At 38.7% G+C, this 26,370-nt stretch overlaps 1 protein-coding gene across 1 annotated transcript in view; it reads right to left on the reverse strand.

Moving 5' to 3' along the window:
* Positions 1-4,661: 4,661 nt before the first annotated feature.
* ngfb (nerve growth factor b (beta polypeptide)) overlaps positions 4,662-26,370 on the reverse strand; it is a 55,237-nt gene continuing 33,528 nt past the window's right edge. The window contains exons 2-3 of the mRNA XM_041783428.1: positions 10,811-10,965; positions 4,662-7,192 (exon numbers count right to left, since the gene is read on the reverse strand). Of these exons, the coding sequence (XP_041639362.1) occupies positions 6,576-7,181 (606 nt within the window). The 5' untranslated portion in view covers positions 7,182-7,192; positions 10,811-10,965 and the 3' untranslated portion in view covers positions 4,662-6,575. The remainder of the gene's footprint in view (positions 7,193-10,810; positions 10,966-26,370) is intronic.

Below are 26,370 nucleotides of genomic sequence, written 5' to 3' on the forward strand. Positions count from 1 at the left end.
AAAAAGCTACTTCACATTTTATGGCATTCACTGCATGACTATGGGGCCAGGATTGTAGACAGTGTACAGGATGGCTAAGATAATGGCATATTGCACACCAGTTTTGAGAAAGATCTGACCAATCATGTAAAAATGAGAGATAATGATTCCGAAATAGCTAGTTCCTTTTTCTATGGCATTTACTGCATGGCTATGGCGACAGGGTTAGAGGGAGGTCTCAGAGGTTTGGATTACAAGATGGCCGAGGTACTGAGATGTTGTACACCAATTTTGAAGAAGATCTGAACAATCATGTAGAAATGAGAGATAATAATTCAGAAAAGCTACTTCCTGTTTTATGGCATTCACTGCATTGCTATGGCAACAGGGTTGGAGGCAGGCCTTAAAACTTTGTATAGGATAAGAAAGGTAATGGGATATTGCACACTAATTTTGAGGAAGATCTGATCAACCATATAGAAATGAGAGATAATGATTCAGAAAAGCTACTTCCTGTTATATGGCATTAACTTCATGGCTATGGCGACAGGGTTGGAGGCAGGCCTTGAAATGTTGGAGTATAGGATGGCAAAGGTAAGGGGATGTTGCACACCAATTTTGGGGAAGATGTGACCAACCATGTAGAAAAGAGAGGTAATGATTCAGAAAAAGCTACTTTTATGGCATTCACTTCGTGGCTATGGCAACAGAGTTAGAGGCAGGCCTTAAAACTTTGTACATGATGGCAAAGGTAATGGGATATTGCACATTGATTTTTAGGAAGATCTGACCAACCATGCAGAAACAAGAAACAATGATTTCAAAATTACTTTCTTTTGAATGCAGTAGGGACTGTCACAAAAATGAAAAATGTTCCATATGAATGTGTCCAGACTGGGAGTGCTATCGTAGCTGTGAAGTCTGGTGATGATTGACATAAGGACTGCAGAGTTATGATGAATTATATTTTTGGAAAAGGGCCAAGATTTGTCCTTAAACTTTGGCTCTATGTTGTGGCACCATCCTAAGGTGAAAACTCGAGCTTTGCATATTAAGATCTCCCACTTGTCTAGAATAAAGGAAAAAGTCTGGAGTCAGTCAAATAGATTCCCTCTGAGGAGATGCTTTGGATTCGACAACCCTGATTTGGCCTAAAATTATTAAAAATTTGACCTTTATTATCTCATCTCATGCACTTTTTTTTTTTTAAAAGACAGTAAATTTGCTGTGTTTGTCTGGACATGATACATATATGAACCAATGTTCATGCATGCAGCTTAAATCATTGGGAGAGACTATCCAAAAAGGCTTCTGGGGAGTGCTTTGGCACCAGTTCTAGATGCACATGCAAACAAAACCCCACCAAAATATGTAAATTTTCCATATGTGTGCAAATTTTGGTGACTTTTAGGACATGTCAGTCTCCCTCAATCAGCAATTAATTCACAGGAGAATAATAATTCCTTCAGTTTCAGTAGGTTCTTCACTCTGACGTCAGAGCTCAGGCCTAATTAGACATTGAGCACCCCTATATTAATGAAATGGAATGATCCTTCTTTTATAAGCAGGTAACTGACCAAAAGACTGGTAGCTGTATGAAACCCTTGTTATGTAATTATCTGTGGTCAACCTATGTTCTCATTTTAACACCTAATCCCAATACTCCCTAATCCAGTTACTGTCAGATTTGAATAAGTGTTTGAGCCTCTGACCACTAGAGGGCAGTGTTAGCTATCATTTTCAGGCAGTGTTGTGGAGATGACTTTGTGTGAAGTAAACATTCAACAGTAAACTAAACAAGACGTCTCTGATAAACAGTATTTACAGTTGGCAGGTACACGGCTTAGAAGGAAACACTTGTTTTTAAAAGTCAAATTTTCCACTAACATCATCTCAGCTGCGTCCTTGTTTCTGTTTCCACTTTACCTCCGAGCTCTCTGGACTCCCATCAGACATTTTAAATGTCAGCACCGGTACAAAATCAGACTTAAAAATATCTCTACTGATTCTGGGAATGCCTCAAGTAGATTTTTCAGTGCTCTGCTGAAACTGAAATGTCACTGCAGAGACAAAGAGGGCCATGATATTATCAGGCTGAGTTAGCATGAGAAAACAGAGCGTGCGCATCTTATTTGTGTGTCTTTTTTTTGCACATTAGCTGTAGAATAGAGCGCAGGAGGAAAACTCATCACAAAGCCAAAACACCAAATGAATTTACAGTAAAATGAATCCATATGGGTCTCTGCTCATTTTTCCATCCAGGCCAAATAGCTCAACAGTGTTTTCTGCAGGAACGACAGGCCAACAGTCCAAACAATAAATCTTCATAAAACACAAACAGTGCATGTATGTAAGTGTTTAATAAATAACAAGATCAACAACAACATTTTACAAAACTTTTGCTTATATCAGACCTGAGTCAAACTGTGTTTCAGTCTACTTGCAGAGGGCTGTGCTGAAGGAAAATAGAGCAGCGGGGAGAAGAGCTTGATAATTAACGGGAGCGTGTTGTGATGTTGAAACTCTCAGCAGTTGTTGCTTTGTTGGTAGCTTAGCAGCAGTTAAAGGTTTAAGATGGGTGAAACGTGTGCTGTCATGCAGTTTTTAAACACAGAGGACTACTTTAAATCCTTCTCCTGTCCTATAGGAGCCACCTACATGCCAATATAGATTTAAAAAGATCAAATTTTTGGACTTAAGCTCTAGAGGCTAAAAGATGCCAAAAAATTGTGGCACTCAAGTCTAAATGATCAAATAAACCCTAGGCTGGTATATATTTGATTTGAAAATGTTTGCATTGGTTCTTATAGGTATATTTCAAGCTGCACTTTCAGCTGTATCATAATCTGTACTAATAAAATACCTGAAAGTGAGGCTATGTTAAAGATACAGGACAAATTTACAGAAATAAAAAGGAAAGAAACCAGGCACTTGTAGCATGAATAATGCCCTTTTTATGAAATGCATTTATTTCCCTGTGTTTCCCAGGAGCACCCAACACTGTTTCACATTTCTTCTACTTTGGCCAGAGCAGCCAGTCATCCCGCTTTGTTTTAATCTACAGAATTACAGATTTGAGTGATTGGTGACAACAGTAAAGGAATTTTTGTGTTCTTTTGATTTAACTTTGCATACAAAACATGTCAAACTCTTCTTAAAAAAATATATGACACGTAGTAATGTCTAAGTAAAGATTTCAGGATTAAGCAAAATTTTATTGTGTTGAAAATGGGATTTATATTCTTGTAAGCTGCATCACAACCATAAGGTCCTGAAGACTGCAGTAAATACTTTTTTCATTGCCTTGTTTTTATGTTAAACTTCTTAAAACTACAATTTTGTGTGCATGAGTGGGTGATGAATGTTATTCTTGTTGTGTTAGAGAAGCACAGTAAATATATCTTTTATGTTCGTATAAATGTAATCCTTAATGATAAATAACTTGATAACTAAAGTAACATTTATATTTTACAGTAATGGTAGTTAAAGCATGTGATTAGATACAACTTTATTTATATTTTGCATTTTTGAGGGTTTGAAGCTCTGATGGTCTGCAGAATCATACTTATTGTACATACTTTGAACCATGATTAAAACTACAGCTATACAACTGTGACACGTTTGTAGGGATATTCTGCATGAATATAAATAAGGTCTTAAGGTGTTATAATTTTAGTTGTGCCTTTTCATAAAAAGTTTGAAAACTGATGATTTAATCCATATTTATCAGTCTTTTATTTCAGAATCAGCGTCTTAATTTTCAGAACTAATAATAGTATCTGGGGTTAGAGTTTGCAGTTTTACATTAAAAAGTCAAACGTTGTATCTTCTTTTCCGAGGTCGAACTATTACCCAGACATACGTTAGCATCCTGTATCTGCTGCCCTTGTTCTAAACAGAAATATGATCACAATTAATCATTTCTACAGTGCATCGCTATGTGGATGTGGATGATTTTGCATCAATATAGTGACAGACTCCAGCTGCATTTTCAGCTGCAGCTGCAGCTACAGTTTATGTCAGGGGTGTCAAACTCAAGGCCTGGGGGCAAAATCCAGTCTGTGGTACAGTCATACCTGGCATACAAGATGATATTATAACTGGCCCACTGTAATGAGGTTTGCAGATTTCCTCAAGAATAAAAATATAAACTTAACCTTGATGTTTTATTATATCCTGGTCCTAAAAGTCATAAAAATGTGAAAGGAGAGAGTGAAAATAATTACATAAAGTCAGGTTTATGGAAAAATAAAATTAATTTGCTTTCATTTCATATATTCAATTTTGCATCTCACAGTTATGACTTAAACTTGTAGTTTTGACGTTTAAATTCATATTTTGACCTTCTAGATTCAAATTTTATCTCATATTTTGATCTTTTCAACTCATGATTTCAAATTCTATTTCATATTTTGATTTTTAAAACTCATAATTTTGAATTTGATCTCCTATTTTGACATTTAAATCTCATGATTTTGACTTTCTTTCTAATATATATTATTTTGATTTTTAATTTCACCTTTTTAACTAATAATTTTGACTTTTTTATCTTAGAATTTGATCCTTTCAATTTATCATTTAGACTTTTTTTAAGCTCAAAATAATTTATCACCAGTTTTTTTTTTTTTTAAATAAATAATTACTGATGAAAACAAGGTTGACAGTTTATAGTTAAATGTTGACCGTGTTAGGCTCTCAGGTTAGACCTAAATTCAGAATCCGGCCCCTGCTGTGATTGAGTTTGACACCCCTGATTTCTGTGTTTAGGTTTACAGAATAAAGACATTTCTGTCGACATTAATTCCTAAAGCACTTTTCTGAATATCAAAGAGAGACTTCATGTTTATCTGACATTTTCACTGATGAAAAAGTGGCTGTATGCTATAACACAGAATATTGAGTATGCAACCCACCATAATGTGTTGTGATATTTAACTGAATCAAGTCGTTGATGTAATGCTTGTAATGAGGGCTGTCAGCATCAGTGCTTTAATCGCAATGTAGTTGAGGTCCACGACTAATTTCTTAAATGCATTAATCACATGCTTTCAGCACTAAAGCCACTGCAGCATCTCCCTGCAGCCACAGTGATGTAAAATAAATCCACCACGTCTCCTTGATGCCGATTTCATTTAAAAACTCACAGACAGCTCAGTGGACATGTAAAGTCACCTGCTTCTTGCTATATCAAGTATTTGACTTTTTCTTATTTCATTTCCAGTCCATTACAAGTTCCTTTTTCTGTGGTTAAGTTCCTGTTGAAATCTTTCATCAACTGAAACTCCTCATTTCTTTCAAAAACCAAAGAGGATCGAACCTTTGAGGTTGTAGCCTTGACTCTTTGGAACTCTCTTCCTTTTAGTTTACGCTCTGCTGCTTCAAATGAGGTTTTGAAAAAGCAGCTGAAACACATCTCTTTAAAATGGCTTTTGATCAATTGATGTAATGTTGTATACTTTTACTAATTCTGTCTTTTATTCTTGCTCTTTGTATGCATTTTTGCTGTTTTATTATTTTGTTTTGTAAAGCACTTTGTGACTTGCTCTGTGAAAGGTGCTGTAACAAATAAAATCGACTTATTTAATAACTTAAAAATAAAAGCAGGTCTATACCCAAACAGGAAGTCATTTACCATTAGTTTAAGACAGTAAAAAATGAAACAAAACTATTTTAAGATACAAAATAGTGGCATTTAAAAATGTAGCAAGAGGGAGGTTAACCATTATTACCTAAATAAATTCTCAGATAAATCATGATTAGAATTTTGAATCCTTTAATTCCCAACCTAATTGTTATCAAATCAGATCATGAAACCAAAGAAGGTGCACAACCCTACCTTAAAGTTTATGCTTATTCTTTGCCATAATATGTTTTTGCTAATGCTTCCCTCCCTGCAAACATTATTTTCAAAAGTTTCCTTTTTAGGATTTCTTAAACTATAAATTCACTGATAATGCTTTGACTTATGTCTTGTTGTCAAATTGATGCAACAAGACCAGAGACGCTCTCTTTTTTGACTCCACATTTTCATTTCCTTGTCAAAAAGCGCCTACATTACCCATAATGCAACATCAGTTCAGTTGAAGAATCAAGTTGCGTAATGAACTTGGGCATGAGCTGCTTGCACTCATGAGAAACAGGATACAGGAGTTATCTTAGCTCACGTTTTTTCTCAATAGCCTGACAATTTTCTAACTTGTAATCTCAAAGTGACTGACATGGACGCTCCCCAAACATACTTTGATGGCTAAAAGTGACGGAGTTCCCCTTTAAAGTATGATTATCAGAGGAATGAAAGATGAGATAATAAAAGACTTCAAAACTACAATCATGTCAGACTTCCTGTAAACTAAACCTGTCATAAACTGCAGCTAACTGACAGATGCTAGGTGCCTCAGCAGCAACAAGCCCTCAGTGTTTTTACTCCTATACAGCTACGAGCTGCAGATACTGTTTGACCCAGGCCTGGTGTTTATACATGCACTTCTGATACTTTCTCATATACCAATAATTTATTTTGTGCAGAGGCTGGTGAGTACATCTGACTTTGTTCTGGTTTAGTGATCCTGTCGGTGTGTGGTTTGTGTTTAAAGTCTTCACTGTCGCCATGACTTTCGGCTCAGCACACAGACACAGGCCACGTTTATGCGTATGAGCCTCCAGGCCACTAGGTTCTCAAAGGAGGTCAGCGCTCGCACAAAAGTGTGAGAGTTGGTGCAGTAGGAGTTCCAGTGTCGGGCATCAATCCCCAAACAGCCGGAGCTGCCGGAGCGTGCGCTGTGACACGTCGTTTCAAAGAAGTACTGCTTTTTGTTGACATTGTTGATATTCACGTCCGGCAGCACTGTCACCTCGTTGCCCGAGATGTCCGTCGCTTTGGTTTTGTTGCCCACCCACACGCTGATGCTCTCACACACGGAGTAAACCCCTCTGTGCTGAGGCTTTCCCGCTCGCCTTCGGGTCCTTCTGCCGGGACCTTGTGATAGTCCGGGGTCTGCATCAGGAGGTTGAGCGCTGAAGAGCACCCGCGGGGAGAGGTAGCGCTTCTTGGTGAAGAGTTTGGGGTCCACTGTGGGGATGGAGTTGGGGTCTTTACTTGGATCCTGCTGCTGGGTCGTCGTGGCTGCACAAGAGTCTGCTCCGATGGCGGCCACAGCCCGGGCACTGAAGAGGAGGAGCAGGACCAGCATGGGCGACCTCATGGGCACACAACCTGAGGGGGTCAACAAGCACAGAGAGAGATTAAACTACTGATATACTACATCTAAAACACTCGAGTCCAAGAGAATTTAATTGGGGGGGGGTGATGATTTTCCTGAATTTTACTGTATCATATTGTATTGTGTTGTTGTATCTCATCTGAACATATTATATCATATACCAATGTGGAATTCTACTTAGTCGCATCATGTCATATTGTATTGCATCTTATCCTATAACATTAATAATATCATATAACGATGCAGATTCCACCCTGGCCAAGGGACAATGGACCAACACTTTACCCTTGCAGGGCTCCTTGAGGTGGCATGGGAGTTTGCTCGATGTGTTTTGTGTATTTGGAGAAAGAATACGACCGTGTCTCTGCTTTTTGAAGATGATGTGGTTCTGCTGGCCTCTTCAGCCAGAGACCTCCAGCTGGGGCTAAGTGCAGACACAGGATGACAGTCACCACCTCCAGGTCCGAGGCCATGGTTCTCTGCTGGAAAACAGTGGACTGCTCCCTCTGGGTGGGAAGGGCCCCAAGGGAAGTAGTTCAAGTACCTTGGGGTCTTGTTCATGAGTGAGGGCAGAAGAGACCGTGAGATCGACAGGCAGATTGGTGCAGCCTCTGTGGTATTGCAGACGTTGTATCACGCCATTGTGGTGAAGAGGGAGCTGAGCCGGAAGGCAAAATTCTCAATTTACCGGTCGATCTCCGTCCCAACCCTCACCTATGATCATGAACTCCGGGTAATGACCAAAAGAACAAGATTGTGGGTTCAAGCGATCGAAATGAGATTCCTCAGGAATGTGGCTGGGCTCAGTGAGGAGCTCGGACATCCAGAAGGATCTAGAAGTCGAGACCCTGCTCCTTTGCATTGAAAGGAGCTAGTTGAGGTGGTTAGGGCATCTGATTAGGATGCCTCCTGGTCGCCTCCCTGTGGAGGTCTTCCGGGCACGTCCAATGGAAGGGGACCTCTGGGTAGATGCAGAACTCACTGGAGGGATTATATATCTCATCTTGCCTGGGAACGCCTTGGATTCCCCCAGGAGGAGTTGAATAATGTTACTGAGCAGAGAGATGTCTGGTCTAGAATAATCCATCCCCTCCCCATCTCTCTTTCTCCAGCTTTCAGAAATGTGTGCTGAAACAAGCCGTTCTCAGATTTTCCCCTAATTATGTCATGTGGGGAGTTAGCCCTGCCCCATTTCCTGAGAGGGGCAGAGTCAGACAGCTCATTAACATTTAAAGCCACAGACACAGAAACAGCTAGCTCTGAGCAGGGCTGAAACAGAGCGGTTTTTAGACATAAAAAAACCCAATACTGGAGTGTTTTTTCAGCAACAAACTTCACAGGCATGTTTTGGGGATCTCTGAGACCAATAAAAACTTGTCTTAAAGGGGTAAAATATGAGACCTTTAAGCCAAGTAAAAAGTAACAAATAAATACAAATTAAACATTTTTAATTTAAGATCAAGACTGAGATTTAATTCAACTTAACTCCTTCTTACAGTTTAGCAGCTTTAATCCAGCTCAAAGATACTCCCCAGTTTTCCTTGAAGTGTTAAGGTGAGACATGTAGAACAGTGAGATTAACCTTAACAGGTGCATGCATGCTGCAGCCTCATCTTGTTTGCGTCACAATAACAGTTTATACACTAGATGTTAACATTAAAGTCTGCAGCAAAAGGAAGCAGTGTCTCCTACTGGAAGCTCTTCTGTCATTGTGGCTCATTCAGGTAAGGAATATTCTGTGCCATTGCTGCACGTCCTGGCTGTATGACCATAAGGGGTGGGAATCACTAGTGGCCCCACGATACGACATTTTCCCGATACTTGGGTCACGATTTGATAGTATTGCTTTTAAACATTTTGCAATACTCTGAGTATTGCGATACCATATATTGCGATATATTGTGATCTATACCATTTTTTCAAAGCTGCTTTAGCATTAATCTTGCCCTCATGTTTGTCATACTTCTGCAGTATTTTATTTCATGTCACACTTCTTGCAAACCTCATGTGTCGGGTCCATCTCATTCATGCCCCGCTTGCATTCCCATTGTCCTTCCTCTGGTTATTTTTCCTTCATCAAACTTCAGTATATACTAGCAATTAATTTGAAAAAAATCGATACTTGGTTTGATATATCACCAGACAAAATATTGCGATACTATGCTGTATCGATTTTTTCTCCCACCCCTAATAGTAAAGCTGTGAGCCTAACTAGACCATTTCTAGCTGTTATGCTGTTTTAACTGTGTTGTTTTGTTTTCATTTGCATGGTTTTATAAATGAATAAATTGAACATGAAGCTTGAATATCCATCAGCTTCGGGAACAGTCCTCTTCTTGATTCCAAAGATTTAAGCTGAGCCCCTCTAAGCATGCAGCTTTATATGATCCTCAAACCGTATTCAAGGACATGGAAAAGGAAATCCAGGAAATGTTCCTTGGTGAGAAGAAAAAAAAAGTACAATTCTTGAGAAACAGAGCTGATTCCTCTTTGTGAGACACAGAGAATATCAAATAAATGAGCAGATGTTATTTATCTGCAGAAAAAGGTGTCACATTATAAGAGACATTGTTGTGACGTCCCGTCACTTTGATACTGCTCTCCTTTCATCACACAGTGACGGCAAACACCACAACACAACATCTGTCTCTGGTGGCTGGCACAGACTGACAGGCTGTGTTCTGTATTTATCAGAGTACAGCAGGCGTGTTAACACCTGTAATTCCTCCGCTCTCAGGCTCCGTCAGGTCGCTTTATTATACGCTGTGATGGCCTCAGGTGGCAAGATGGGCGCTCATGGATCACGACTGTTGGCACAACAAATCAACAGTGAAATTCCAGCCTTCAGTAGAGACCGTTTAATGTCGATTACAGCAATAAACACTTGTGAGGTCTGCCCAGCTCAGATTAGTGTCTGTCGTCACCCCTGCTGCTCTGCTCGAACACTTAGTATGGTGAAACATCAATAAATCATCATTACCGGATCAATTTTAACATGATTATTTTAATTCCTATAAACAGATAGGAACATCACAGTGGAGGATGCTGTTGTCTCTTCTTTTCTTTTACATTTTGTGCCCATTTGTACCACTGCAGGGCAAACAGGAAGGTTGCAGGAAACAGGAATTTCAGTGGAAAAAACGATAAAACAAAGACAATGAGAGGAAAAAAAGGAAGTGAATGAGCACAGATCCTCCCAAGTGATAACATCTATTTTTTCAAAAGTGAGTAACAGTTTTTAATGTAGAGAAACTAAACTAAACGGTGACACCTCAATGAAAAAGACTAAAACTTAATCTAATTTTACTATTTACACTTTTCTTTAGTTTGATGAATGTTTGTGTTTTGTAATAAATGCCTGGTAAATAAGTCTGCAACAATCAGACAGCCTAAATAAAAATAAATAATTATCTCTCTAATTATTTAACCCATATGCATCTAATCTCAGGCTTAATATCAGAATCATTCTGATATTTTATCATCACTCAATCATTCTGAACCATTCTAGCACTTTTTCTTGGCCCAGCACTTTATATATTCTTGACAGGCAATAGTTCCAAGTCCCTTTTTATGCATTGTCTTCTTTTGGACATACAGAGTTGTCTCCTTACCTTCTCAGTGTCTCGCTGTGAACTGTAGCACCTCAACTCCTCCTAGAGGACGTGATCAGAGCTCTCTGTGGTCTGGGCTCCTGCCATCAGGCCCGGCTGTGGACCCCATCCCGCTCCCCTCTGTATGCCCTCCTCTGCCTCGGCTCGGTATCCTGCTGAGAGACAGGCAGAGAAAGTGTTTCACCCGGCTTGTAAACCCACTGTAAACACATTCTTTGTGAGGCCGATACTGGAAGAGAGACTTAATGTGTTATTACCAGAACCTAGCATGCTGAACATACCAAAACAAAGCAGCAGACCTGCCTAATGTAGGTTATCTGCAGTGGAAACTGTGAGACTTAAACACCCCTGTCTCTTCAAAGACAGATATATAGCAAGACAATTAAAGGTTTAATGGTTATTTAGGAAAAAGTAGAGACCAGACCATTCAGGAATTTTGTGTGTGAAGCCTTATAAACTGAACACAAGAGTTAAAAAATATGTCAGCATGCATCAGAATATAACGGTTAGTGAAGTTTTCCTATATTGATTTCTGCATCCGCTGTAAGCGTTACTTTGTGCTATGATAAAACCCAGAGCTTTCAGAGTGAGATAATCCATCACAGTAAAGCAGCAGCGGTGATTTTGTTTTGTCATTTTGTTTCATCATTCTACCGCTGATCTCAAGTGTGCTTGACTTAAGAGTCAACAGACAGTGTACACCTCTCTTAGTGTCAATCATCTGACATCTCCACAGAAACAAAGTCCTCAAAGCTGTGATATATTTCCTGAAACATCTAATCTTAGGAAGTGTAATCATCTTGTATAATTTGAGATATCTTGTTGCAGCCTGGCTGAGGAAGACAAGGAAGTGAATCAGTAGGTCATGGCTGGCTTGCAAAATGAGAGGAATGTCAAACATATATAAATAGAAATAAATGGGCTGTAAATCTACAGGACAGCAGTGTACACCTTGAAAATATGCACTGGCACAGGAAATGCTCCTGTTTTATGGCACTTCAACAGCGGTGGTCTCTGGCTGTCAGCAGCTTTAAACCTGCCGTGACCTTTTTAGTCAACAGATTGACTGTATTTTTATACTGTACTTTTATTTTTTGTGCTCTTTAGCTGTTTTTTTAACCAGTCACACATCTTGCGGCAACACAATGCACTCAAGAGGCGACAGCGAGCTCAAGTAGAGCATTTCGGCGTTGCAGAAAGGTTGGACATATGCGGTTAACTTTGTGGCTCATATCCTGACCAATGGCATACATTCGGCAGACAGCACCAGATGCCAAACGCTTGTAACACTAGTACCACTCATCTTTAACCTTGTTGCATATGTGAATTACTTTTTGTTGTACATATGATGTGATATTACTATGTAGATGAGGTATCTCTGTGGATTAATAACTGTAACTGACCATTCAGGGCAACTTGCAGTGCTAGTGTTTCAAGTTTGTATGTCCATCCATACGGCTATTCTTGTGAATGTTATATCTTAAGAATTCTTTGAGGGATTTCTTCCAGATTTGCATAAATGCCCACTCCAACTCAAGGATGACGTTACGAAATTTTGAAAGATGCAGATCAAAAGTTGATGTCCATGGGCCTCAGGTTCATTCCTCAACTGAAGGAGAAGTGACTGGTCAGACTGGCATAATATTGCCTATATAGTGACCCTTGAATCCAATGTGGGATTGCTCTCTCTCTCTTTTTGGTTCTTTTTGTGAATGGTGGCTACAGTGACGAGGTAAACTCTGTTAGCTGGGATAAGCATTGCTATGAGCTTATTGTTATCACTGGCAAGGATACATTAATAAGACTACTTTAATCAGAAGGATAAAGAGGAAAACATTTTTACACACATTTTCATCATGCATTAATTTACATATCCCTGGTGTTGATGGTGTTTTTTTTCATAGATCACTGCTATTGGTCAACCTTTACATCTGCAAGTTGCCTTTAACACATTTTAAAGCAATAAAAGTGTCAAAAACATGTTGACTTTGACTTAACTATGTGGGAAATACATACACAGACACAAGTAATATGCAACATGGAGGTGGAAGGTTGATGGTACCACTGTGATGGACAGCTGGTGTCTGGCACAGGCCCCTAATGGTATATGATTGACAATAGTGGTGGGCAATTCATTGAAAAATAATCAAAACTGACATTTGGAGCCTCTGACATAAACCTAGCCTGTCAATTATTTCAATGTTTTTTCTTGTAATTCTCTCTCAACTAATTCACAACCCCCCTTAAAAACAAAATACTGGCCGTGTAGTCATGTGACAGGCAGCCATGTGTCACAAGGCATGTAGCCTGCCAGAGAAGTAGTAGTCACATGACACTGCCCCATCCAGTCAGCTAAAACTCAAACACGGAGCCAACTGCCCAGCATGAGCAGCAAAGTTATTTTCTACTCTCATACAATAGTATGAAAATAATTTATTCGTTGGCAAGAAATATTTTCTACTTTTCTAGGAAAATGTGATGTAAAAAAATTATCATTTCAGCTGATGTATGTTTTGATTTTAATAAATAACCATAATTGTTAATCGGTGCATTTTCCTTTCAGTTATTTGTTAAATTAAACAAATATTTACAGCACAGAGTCAGATAATCGTAAATCAATCGTAATCGAGGTGAAAAGTTCAATTAATCGTGATTTTGATTTCTGCCATAATCGCCCAGCCCTAATTGACAATGATAAAAGCCACAAAAAGTTTAGGAAAAAAAAAATGATCCAATGTGTGAAGACCTTAATGTGATACATTTTGAAAACTTCCTCCAGTATGAAATTAGCTCTCCTTTCATACTTTTTTCCATCCCTTAAACTGTGTAGTATTTCCTTTACCCCCTGTTTTGTTCCTGCACACTCTTTTTATGTGTCCCACTCTTCCAGTTGTAACATTTTTCATTGGCAAACCTGCTGTCTTTGGCTTGGTGGTTTTCTCCACCGCATCTGTAGCATTTTCTAATGTCCGGCTGGGGGTTTGATCATGTGGTGCTAACCTTGTTCAACGACCCCACTGCTCTGATCAATTTACTAGGTTCTTTCATGCCACAGTGTCTCTGTTTGCTGCCTCCATTGTTATGCAAACTTGAGCACTTTTTCCAAAGTCAGTCCATCCTCCAACAGCAGCCTCTGCTGTATCCTGTCGTCATTTATGCCACAGATCGATTCCTAAACATAATTTTCAAAGAAACACCAAAGTTACAGTCCTGCGCCAGCTTTCTCAGTTCTACCCGAGCGGCAACCTCTGGTTCTGAAAAATGAAGCTAATGCGGAAGTGCAAAAAATTGCAATAGTGCAAGTGTCCACTTGAGGCTGGCTGCAGGAGCACTGAAAGTCTCATCTAAACACCTGTTAAACAGCTGGTTTTTACACTAGATATAAACTGGTTTACAGCCTGGTTAAAAAACCAAACGTGTCTCATTAGCTAATGTCTTAATGTGTTCTCACTGTATGGGGTGAATTTTTTTGTATCACATTGGTTTAGATTACGTTTAGGAAAACCCTCACTGCTGACTGATTGGCACGTCTCATTTGATTGACAGATAGCTCGACAGACAGAGACTACGTTTCTGTCAACCAGAAAGCTAGCTAGATTGTTGACAGGAAGTTGCGCTTAGTGGGCAGGCCTTTATGTTGATCCAAAGTTCGGTTGAGACCACGATTTCAATATGGAAGCCGCCGCGGATTGGCTTCAAGAGCTGTTGGAGTCCGCCTATCATAAGCAGATGGCTGACGTCACACAGGGTTTGTCCAATTCTTTCTACAGTCGATGGTTCAACCACATAATCATCCACATTTTGCATATTACTCTGGTGCCCTCTGCTGGCACTAAGGGGCATCAACATTACACAGTCACTTTGTGAAGTGATGACATTTTAGAATTTTATAGAAAATCTGTACATATTTAAGATATTTTTATGGCACCAGTTTTGAATCAGTACATCCAAGAAGTCTTCTGAGAGGTATTAAGGACCATTGGAGCAACAGTGTGGCACGCAAATCATCACAGACACGCCGTAAATTATATGAATTGGGAAGCGTGCTGATTGTTTGTATTAGTTGGCTAAGGTGGCATAGCTAAGTAGTTATTCAACTGTGAAAAGAATATTTTGCGGGGAGGCTCAATAAGACAAGGGTAAACATTAAACATATAAGACATATAATGTGAATGGAAGCCCTAACCTCACTGTCCACAGAATCCATCTCAGCAATGTTCATCGGTACCACTTACTCCATAGCTGACTGTACTCTTTCTTGTCAATACTTGTTTCTAAGGCATATGCAGCAAACTGTCTTCAGTGTGAGTCAGAAGTCCTACTCTGCTTGCTTCACATGAGATAATCACTCAGTCTATCTTAGACAGAGCCGCTTAGAGCCAGTCCTGTCAAGATGAACGGAGCAGATCAACTCAGAAAGGAAGTCAGACACCAAAACACTCAGGGAATCTGGTCAATTACAAAATATAACCCATATACAGCTGATCATATATTCTGTCAGGATATAAAACAAAAGCAAATGAACAGCAAATCACCCTCAGAAAGACAATATAAAGAAACTACTTGTTTGTTTGTTGTCTTTTTTGATTCCTGCTTGAACTTGTGAACTCATGTTCCAGCTACTCTGGGCTCCGCTGTGCTCCACTATGCTTTAAAACAGTCAGAGTTTAGGAGGACATGCACCGTCAGATGGAGCAAAACCACAGCTCTGACGGATCCTGTGGGCTTCAGGGGTCAAAGGTCATTTTACCTGCATAGCAGAGGATGTGCTTCCTGCAGGTGAAGAAATTCAAGTTGCCAACGGCTATGATGGTGCACTTCAACACCTCCATCACTGAGTCCATCCTCACCTCCTCCATCAGTCTTCTATGCTGTTACTACAGTGAGGGACAGGATTACCCTGCAGTGAATCATCCGCTCTGCAGAGAGGGTGATTGCCTACAGTCTTCTATCCCCCATGACCTTTACACATCCAGGACTCTTAGATGTGCAGGTAAAATTGCAGCTGACCTCCTTCACCCTGAACATGGACTTTCGAGGCCTTCTCCTCTGGTGAGAAACTGCAGTCTATCAGGACCGAAACCTCACGCCACAAGAATGGTTTCTTCCCCTCTGCTGTTAGCTTCATGAACAATACTCTGGCTCTACTCCCTCGCCTCACATGACAGACTCTCAATGAGCCTAAGACCCAGCAGACATAACAAATGCATTATTTAACAGACTTTATACCTTACATTAACACACCAGACTCAATCCTTTCTGTTTACTACTGCTGTTTCTGTTCATTCCTTTAGAAATTTGCACAATAACTTAATAACTAACAGACTGGCACACCTATGGCTCCTCCATTGCACCTTCTGCACATACTCATTCTCTTCTTTATGTTCTATGTATCTATGTTCTAATTTTCTCTATTGCAATTATTTTTTTTATTATTAAGCCCAGGGTCCCTGTCAGCAGAAGAGCTACTGTTTTTATTGCCTGTTGCTCTTTTACAGTAAATCGTCTTCTGTATTATTTAGTCTAATTCCTTGCAAATGGAAATGTGCTTGGCAATAAAATTAAATTTACTTATCTTGTTATCACAAGATAACAGTGCTGGTAACTCAACAATAATGAGCTATTTTCTTAAGATCTTCTGACCTCCAGAAAACAACAAAAGTTAGTTATTCTGGGAGGACAAATGTTGTTGTCCTAAGACAACGATACATATGTAGGTTGAGTTTTGGAAAAAGAACATTTACTTGTTATTATGAGAAAATGAGGTAAACTATAGCATAAACAGTAGATGCATGTCCTCTTGGAGCTTCCATAAATGTAAAAAAATAGAAATATAATAAGGATATTGCCAAGATCAAAGACACAGTAGTAATGTTTTTCTTTTTCTTTTGTTTTTTTAAACAATGGATATTTGAAAATGTGTACATTCAGGGTTAAATACATTCAGTTTAGGCTGAAAAAGAATCACGTTCCTGCTGTGTATTACTCACTACGGGTACATAACAACTAGGGCTGAACGATTTGAGGAAATGATCTAATTTAGATGATTTTTCTGTGATTTAATATGCGATTATTTTTTTTAGTTCCTCATCCTATGTATTTTCAACAAACACAAGCAAAACATCATTCTTTTTTTAAACAGCAAAATATGAAACCAGGGTTGAATCATTTTAGAAGAATACTGATTTACAATTACTTGAACTCAAATTACAAACTCAATATGAATTGTACTGAAGGGAATAATAATACTTGTGTCTCATTTTGATTATGAAAAATTAACAAGGACATGATTTTTTGTATTTTTTTTTAAATCACATATTGATGTTTACATGATATGTAAATCAACATCTCTGCAGAAAAAATAAATGAATAAATTAACTGATATATTGACTGACTTTTAGGTAAAATAAATATTTTTTTATGCCAAATGCCTACATTTTCTCTTGTGTTTGACCATGAAAACATACAGTTGTCTAACAGGTCTGATAATGTATGAGGTGTGCTGCTGACCTCTTGGCCAGGTCACCCTTGTAAAAGAGATCTCAATCTCAACAGGTTTAATCTGGTTAAGTAAAGGTTAAATGTAAAAAAAATTTGCCCAATAATAACTCTTCTTCCTGAATCAGTGGTTAGGTGGGCTAAATGCATTAAATCAATACAACACAACAAACATCTACTACTGACCTTGGTTCGTACCTACATCTTTTGCTGATGGTCAATGTCTGTCTAAAGGGTCGATATATTCCAATACCGATGTTACAATGATGCATACGTGCATCCCTAACTAGTGCTATAACAACAAATAAACTGTCATACATACAGAATAAGTCTCTGTATGCAGTTATCTTTGAATAAAATTGAATAAAATTAATTTGAATAGAAACACATATTATTTCAAACATCAGATTTCTTTCTTGACCTTGAAAATCTAACACTCATAAGTTGCCAACTCACTATTAACTTTTGCAACGCTTTCCACCCGTATCACAGTCTTCATCAGTGACGGAGTTTGACTCTGTTGTTGTGGTGATGGATTTGTTGACATCCAACATCATAAGCACTTTCAGATCATCTGTCCCAGGAGAAGTCCTCAAAATGTGATGGATGAGACTGTAAAAGCTCCTCAGCATGCATGTCAACAGATTACTCTACACAACCACTGAGCTAACTCTCTGCTCTCTGTGAAGTGGTTATAAAGCTGACTGAAAGCTGTAAGAGGACTCCAGTCTCTGAACATGGAGCCTGAAAAAATATCCACTAATATCGACACCTCTTTTGATATCATGGCAAGAAGTTCAAGATAACAAATAGTTGATCATTTCTTGTTTTAAATTACCAAATTTTGGAAGAAAACTCTTACACACTGTCTTTATTTCACAAATATGTTGAACATTTTTGTACCAATCAATTTGTGCGGTTTCGTCCTCACAGCAGCTCATTGATAAATATGACTGAAGACCTTGAACTTCTTGTACTTTTAAACACTGAAGGTCTTTATAAATATGGTGATTATATTGTTCCAAAATACATAGTAAATCTGAACAGTTCGGGAAAAATAGCCTTATTGGGATGATTTTTTTCCTGTGTTGCAATTGGGATTTAATTTGCAATTATTTTTTTTGAAATCCTCATTTTGTGTATTTTTCGACACACACAAGCAATAGTGACTTTATATTCCAACCATCATAATATTAGCTAGATCTACCAAGAGCTGAATAATACTGGAATAAAATCTAATTGTGATTATTTTAATGTTTATTACAAATTCTGTATTGACTGCTGTTTTATAGGTAGTGAGCATTTTATATATTTCCCTTTTATATTAAGAAAAACACAGAAATAAGGAAGTATATATATATTTTTTTTTTTTGCATTTTTATGCTCTAAATAATACACTTAAATGTTTGCATGATGTCTAGAGCACATCTAAAGAAATGATCTGAGGTTTTAAATATTAATATTAGTTTTGAAGATACATTAAGATAATCTGAAACTTTTTTAGTAACTTCAATGGTGCTGCTAGTTGACTTCAGCAGCTGAAATGATCCAAACTATATAACATCTATTCTAAGCATCAGTTAATGCATTAGAAAAAGCACAAAGAAAGCACTTGTAGGAGTCGTTTAATGCAGAATGCCTATGGCTGATGTACAAATCAGAATGGAAGTTAAGACACCATGTCTGTGCTTTCAACCTTTTATTGATGTGCTATTACTTTGAAGCTGCTCAACAAGAAAACTGCCATATCATTTGATCCAAAACCACAATCTTGTTAATAGAAAACAAATGTCTTACTATTTCCAGGATCTAATTTTGGCCCTCCACACACAGCTGTACAGTAACATCTTTACTCAGTGGTGAAGAGACTTGCAGTCAGCAGTCTTATCCTGGGTTGAGAGGAGAATAGCAACATTCTTTCAAGCTACTAGGTGGGCTACAAATATGCACATAACACCGCTGCACAACATTAGTGTGCACTGGGGCATCTCACATGTACTACTCATTGAGGCTTGAAGCAGATGGGCTGCAGCAGCATACGACCACCTGATGACTGAAGGGTGGAAATATGCTGCTCTGTCAGATAACAGGGATGGATAGTAAAACAGTGAAGGGAAGGAAGTGCTACTTTTTTGGCATACCTTATGCAGTTCTCTGTATATTGATGCTTTCAGCCTCTAACACCTAACCCAATAAAACACCACTGGGGTGATGTTGGACAGGGGATTTGCAGTAAATGTGCCAACTATCACACCACAGGAATAAGCATGGACAAGATCCAGGTGGAGGACTTCCAAAAGCTTTTGAAAATTGTAACTGGGACAATTCGGGTTGTTCTGAGGTCATTCTGTGCCTCTCGATAAGCGAGAAAAGTGCAGAAAAAAGTGAAGTTTGTATCTGCTGCTAAAAATGTAACAGCCTTACAGTTTATCATGGTGCATTCTGCTTCGTGCCTCAGTTTATTACTATAAGCTGAATAAGAACCATATATTTTTCAGACTGACAGCACAGCACGCCGCACTTACTGACTCTCTCTCCGCGGTGCAAATAATAAAGAGAGAATTTTCCTACATTGAAGTCAAATACCAGTCTTCTGATAATTGATTTATGGGTCTTTGGGATAGCAGAAAATCAAGGCAATCATATTTTTGGAGTGGGCGATAAGAACTGTGTACGTTTAGCACCAATAAATGAATACGACGTTAGTTGTATATTTTAAGTAATGTACTTAACTACATGAAAAAAATACTTAGTAAAAAAATAAATACTTAAAGCTACAACAAGGAGGTCCAAGCTTTCTGCCAGTACCATCAAAATGACCAGTCGTTTGGCTTTCACAATCACACGACGGTCAGTACATGTGAGAGAAAGATTCCACATTTCCTCCCAAAAATAAATGTTGCATTGTACTTTATGTTAGGTAACAATTTATGATAAACAACCAGGTTGGAGATCCATATTTAGGGCCAGAGCACTGACCTCAGAGCGAGGAATCTATAGTATCTGTGGGCATCAGCACACGAAGTTGGCATTTTCAATGCTGTCTGCCCATTTCACTCTGTTTAACTCTCACTTTTTTGCCCATGCAAAGATGGCGGCCACGTAGTCTGATAGCGAACGCGGCATCTACGTCTTGATATCCATGTCTTCAACTGTGAACTACGTCTTCAACCGTCACATCTGGCCAGAGAAACTGTGTTTGGATGTTATGGCTAACTCCCACTTTTACAATGCAAATACTACATCTTCTCTTCATCAAGCAAGGTAAGTTTCTGCTGCTGCTAACATGCTAACAAGCCTATGGGGACTTCTTGTTTTGGCTTTGCTAAATAGTTTGTCTGCTTCACATGCTTCAGTGGCTGTTTTGGCTTCTGCTGGGTACAACTATCCATCTTGTACAATACAATATTTTCCTTTGTATAAAATTAAGAATTCTTTCTTTGTTTACAGTAAAATTGTTTTCCCATTTTAATGCATTATGCTTTTTTATCTAGGCAGTTTATCATGAACTCAGTCAACATGTTTTACATGAAGCAATTTTTTATTAAGGAAGTCTACAAGCTGCCAAAACGAGATAATAAAGGGTCTAATAGCATTAAGAGAGAGAACATTCCTGACCATTGTGCTTATTGATGGGCTACACTGATTTTGTAGCATTTACTCTCTTTTAATAGCTTGTTCTTATCAGCACATTTTCCATTAAAGCCCCTGTGAGAAGTTTTCAAATGGTTATGTAACCTAAATGAATACTGACGTCTTTGTGACCCACAAAAGGAAAGGAGACCTTCAACAACTGAACAATGTCTCTATTTCAGTTTTATAATGTTATGGAGCCTGGGTTTGTTGAAGGTGGCATTGCTGTTTAGGCTGTCTCCATGTTCACATGGATGGTGAGAGCTGGCATAGAAGGGGGTGGGTCTGGGATGCTGGAGATCATTGTTCAGCCCTCTGGAGGTGTCATAGGACTAACTGGACGAAACGCTGGCGAAGGAAGGTTGCCACTTGACAACCCTGGCAAAGTGCTGGTTTCTTGCTACCCATTAGAGATGGGCGATACCTACAGTATGTTTTTTAATTCGATATGATACCGATACTTTTTGATGTAATTTTATCGATACTGATACCGATACAGATACTTTTGAAGAAAGAATAAAATATTTGGCTTGCAAACTTTCAAAAATTACACATTTCAGGCAGTTAAAAAGGTGTATCAAGGTCATTCAGAAATTCATTTAGGGGGGAAATTCAATTAAATTACAATGTTTAAGCATGTAGAAAATAAAATAAACTATAATCATAGCACAAACTTGTATATAGAATTAAAATATCCACAACATAACCAATTTCTTTTCTCTTTAAAAATTCAGATAGAAGGGTTAGCCATCTATACCCACTAATTTTAAACAAAAATGTAAGAAATACAAGTCATCAAAGATTTTCTTGAAAATATTTATCTTGTTATGTTTCTACAATTTGTTCTTTATACATTTTATAGTATTGGCACATGTTTTCAGTATTTTTTATGTTTTCTTACAATTTTGAAATTTACTGAGGGACCACATTGATTGAGAAAGACAGCCAGGTTCACATCACAGACTATAAAATGACTTCATATGCGAGCAAGTGGAGTTGCTGAAATCTGTTACTCATTAATGATTGGTCCTCAAAGTCACATGGTACGGCAGGATCGACATGTCCGATCGGTCCTTAAAGCCATGTGACACGGACAAGTAGGTAAGGCATGTTTGATTGGTCTCTGATTGGAAAGCCAAAGCAGTCTGGAAGAGAGAGAGGCAGGGAGGCACCCGATGGAGAAGCGGTGGTGAGACGTATTTTATAGTACTTATTTGGTATCGATACTTTCATAAAGGGATCGATACCAAAAGAGTACTTTGTAAATATCGATACACTGATACTTTAGTATCGATACCCCCACCACTGCTACCCATCAGTCTGCACAGTTGACTTGTGGAGGAAATTAGTAATGGATTAGGGTTCTCTTCACTGAGCACTGATCCTTATAGTAGGCCACAAGCATCTGGTGTTTATTCCGAATTTAGTGCCTGTAACTTCTGCCACAGGGTACATATGGACCAATCCTACAGCTGATTTGTGGGCGCAACCATCTTGAGCAGCCGCCATTAATGCGGTGGAACTGCAGTGTCCACTAACACCTGTTGGCTGTGACAGCAGCAGATATGTTTGGAATAAAAACGTTACAGAAGCACATGGGAACTGTAATCGGAGGGCTAAGACTGTAGTTATATTTTACAAATTAAATATATTTTACCCATGTCTCACATCTATTTTAGAAATACAGTAAAGACGTGAATTTAGGTCTTGAGTTCACGCTAGACTCTCATAGCTGACCGACCTCCATAATTCCACTCATATACAACAAACGGACATAGCCAGCATTAAAAGCAATAACAGACACAAACACTGTGATTCAGTATCATGTCAAGACAAAAGCCTCATATTCTAGCCAAATATTCTACACAGAAAACACAAACAAATCGCTGTACCAAACCGCTAACCTGCAGCAGAATAATGTCAGACATTGTGCCTCAAACTCTGCATTTTAAATTAACTTTGTTGCTCACCTAATTGGTGATTTTAATCCTCATAAGCTGATGTATTCAGCTGCAACCGCTGTCAGCTTACGACTTTAAAATCCAGCTATCCTGGTTCTTGGAATAATTGAAGAAAAAAACGTCCCCTGTTGACAGTTTAGTGTTGTCCTCTCCTTGTTTATCCCTCCAGCAGCTGAAGTTATGTCTTCACTGCTGTTAGCCTGCTGCTAGCCCTGATCATGCTAACAAGCTTCATGTAAACAAGTCTGTGCTGTCCTCCACATCCAAAAACATCTGTGCCTTCCTGCGTGACTTAAATCCGTTTTAAGCACTGTCCCATATTTTTGAGAATTTGCCACAGCTAGATTTACCTACATTAAATTTAGTTTCAAAACATTAAAAAAATTCAATTTCAAAGAAAATTAAATTAAGTTTCAAAGCAAATAAATTAAATTTCAAAACATTAAATTCAAATTCAAACCATTCTATTAAAATTCAATATCATTATTCAAATTCAGTTTCTAGTGGCACAAATCTCAGCCCATACCTGACGATCATGGGGGCGTAGACCGACTGGAGCCTCGTCGCAAAAAATTATTTGTCTGAGTAGTCGGCATGTGTGTGGTGTCTACACAATTCATTTACTGCTCCAAATCACATCCTAGCCTCTCAGACCCTGAATCGTAAATATCAAACATGTTTGATATTTACAATTCTAGGTCGTAGTACCGCTGACAGAGTACCCACAACAACCAATGAGAGCGAGCACACTGCTAGCGTCACCAGATGAATCATTCGTACTTTCACCGCTCACAACCATAAACACAACTGTACCTTACTTCCAGCCAGGATTTTGTCCCGAGTCTTTCCCCTGTTTAATGATTGTTGCTGCACCTGTAACACATGCCAGGACAGCCTGCTGTGGAGAGACAGCAAGGCAGTATCGACAGACATCCGTGTTCTGTTTTTGTTTTTTTCTGAAGTCACGTGAAGTCGTATGCAGGTCGGCAGGTGTGTGGTTTCCAGTGATCTGACGGTCTGGCTGAGTCTTCTAGTGTGTGCGTTCAGAGGATTAAAGAGGAAAAATCTTTGGAAATCGTCCTGAAGTCTGTGGTCTCTCACAGTTTTAAAATCATTTCAGATTAAAAATTGTCTAGTGTTTGGCCGGACTAAGTTGTCTTTTTATCAAGCAGCCACATTGACTGTCAGGAAATTTATCAGCAATTTCCTTTTCACAGCTTACTGCCAGACATTTCCTGGTTCCAGCTTCTCAATCTGAAGGTTTGTGTTTTCTGTGAAAATAAACCAAATACCGTTTTGTCAAGGATTGTTGGTTTGGCCAGACAGGCAGTATGCATTTAAGTGCATTCTTGGACTTTTTAATTTTTTCTGATATTTTGCAGACAGACAGGCAGGTTGGATAATTACTTTTTAAAATAAAAATTGTTGTGGCTTGTATCCTTCTGCAACTGTGCAAATATGCAAATATGTGTGGCAAAAAAAACACAAAAGGAGGACCCAAATGCAGGCAAAATAAACTAAATTTAAGCAACAAAAATCCAAGAGAACCTACAACATCAAGACTAGGTTAAAACCTAGTATATGGCTGACTGCAACTATCTGGGATGCCTGTTGAAATGCCTGACTGGCACCTTAAAGTATATACAGTAGCTACATGCTGTCCTCTCTCTGTCTGTATCGCTTAACAAAACTCCCTTTTACACTAACAATAAAACACTAACTGTTAGTGAATGGTTTAGTTTAGTTTTTTTTTTTTTTTTTTTTTTTTTTAAGTTTATTTAGTGTATTTGTGTCAGGGACAATGTACAAAAAATTTACATTAGTCTCAAAAGAGAAAAGATGTATTGTACCAGATTTACCTTGCTAGCTTATTTCCATCTGTAGTCCCTGGGCAGGTAAATATTTCTTATTATTTATTCCAAAAATAAAATAAAAACTGCTGCAGGTTTCATGAACATTTCTAATTCTCACAGAGACAGATGTGTAAGGGTCTTCATATGTGTAAAATTAAGCTCCTGGACTCCTAAGTTACTAATTTATCTGTTAAAGATCCTTATCCATCTGTCTCTGGTTCTCACTGCCTCAATAAACATTACTTAAAGGTAGACTATGCGGTTCTTTTTCCACTAGGTGTCGTAGGAGAGCAAAGCCTTGAAAATGTAAATAAAGAGGAGTTTTTGAAACACCTCCGCCACTTTGAAGCCTCCGCCTTTAGCCACTTTAGCTTCAGTTGACCCTAAACACCGATCATATACAAGTTTATATGTAACGTTCAAGGCAACCTTTACTGCTACTATCTTTTTTCAGCTGCAGTAAACCATTTCACGAGTTCTTCTTATCCTGGCCAGTTATGTTATAGCCTCAATTAAACATGAAAACATCAGCTTCAAACAAGACTTGGGTGATTTGAGATAAACAAAATCTGAGACACTACCTGGTTTGAGTAGAGCTACCTCCGTCTGCAGCCTCCATTTATGAGCAGCAGGCTAACATTAGCACGCCTAGCTTCCATTCATTTTTACCCGACATTTATTTCAGCCGCGCTATCACACTCAGCGTAAATGTCCAACCATTAGAATAGTGCTGTGTCAATAAATCAACACTGGACTGAGACAATGCGCACAATGAATGAAAAGATGTAGCCTACTTAGGCATCCACGAGAAGCAAAGCCAGTTCTGAGTCATGCGAGAGCTTTTTGGCATTGTGTAGGGCTCGCCACCGAGGAAAAGCAAGTCTGACATTAACTCTAGTTTTTCCTCTCGCTTTGTCGGAGGGTTTCCTAGACAAATGTTGAGGCTTTTTAGGTGAAGGGGAAAGAAACATTTACCTGCAGCAGCTCTGCTGCCCCTGGGGGCGCATCTAGGAGGAGGGGGGCGTGTGCCAGAGAAGAAGGTTACCGCCCAAATCCGGTCCGGACAGAGTTATAAACATCCCATATGATACTGTACTCAGAAAAACATTTACATAGCATATGTTTGATTTTTATTACATTTAAGTGTAAAATGTAAGATATTCTACTTTTAAAGCGGGGTACACACATAAGGATTTTCTAAATCTTCAGAGATTTTTAATCTGTTAGAGACCCCACACATAAAGATAAACAAATCAGGCATTGAACAGCTTTGATCGTACTGTGTATGGTGTGCTCCGATAATCTCAGCACAGCACACACATCGTGATTCTGTCACACCACCGATCTAGAATCTTTTCTCCAAGCCAGAAATCTCGCGTGATCACACGTGATCTAACAAAAACGAAGAAGAATAAACATAGCAACAACACAACACGCAACATGGATGAGGACACACAAGAGGAGGGAAAGATGGTGTTCTTGGGTATTGACTATTTTTAACGGAAAAATCCCGAACTAAAAAAACTAACTTTATGATGCTTCAGCAGGTCAGTCATGCTTATTTTTATTTATGCCTGCTTCCTTGTTCCTCAGTCAGCTCGCTTCTTGATTGGCT

The sequence above is a fragment of the Cheilinus undulatus genome, linkage group 3, assembly GCF_018320785.1.
Source record: "Cheilinus undulatus linkage group 3, ASM1832078v1, whole genome shotgun sequence".
Classification (NCBI taxonomy): Eukaryota; Metazoa; Chordata; class Actinopteri; order Labriformes; family Labridae; genus Cheilinus; species Cheilinus undulatus.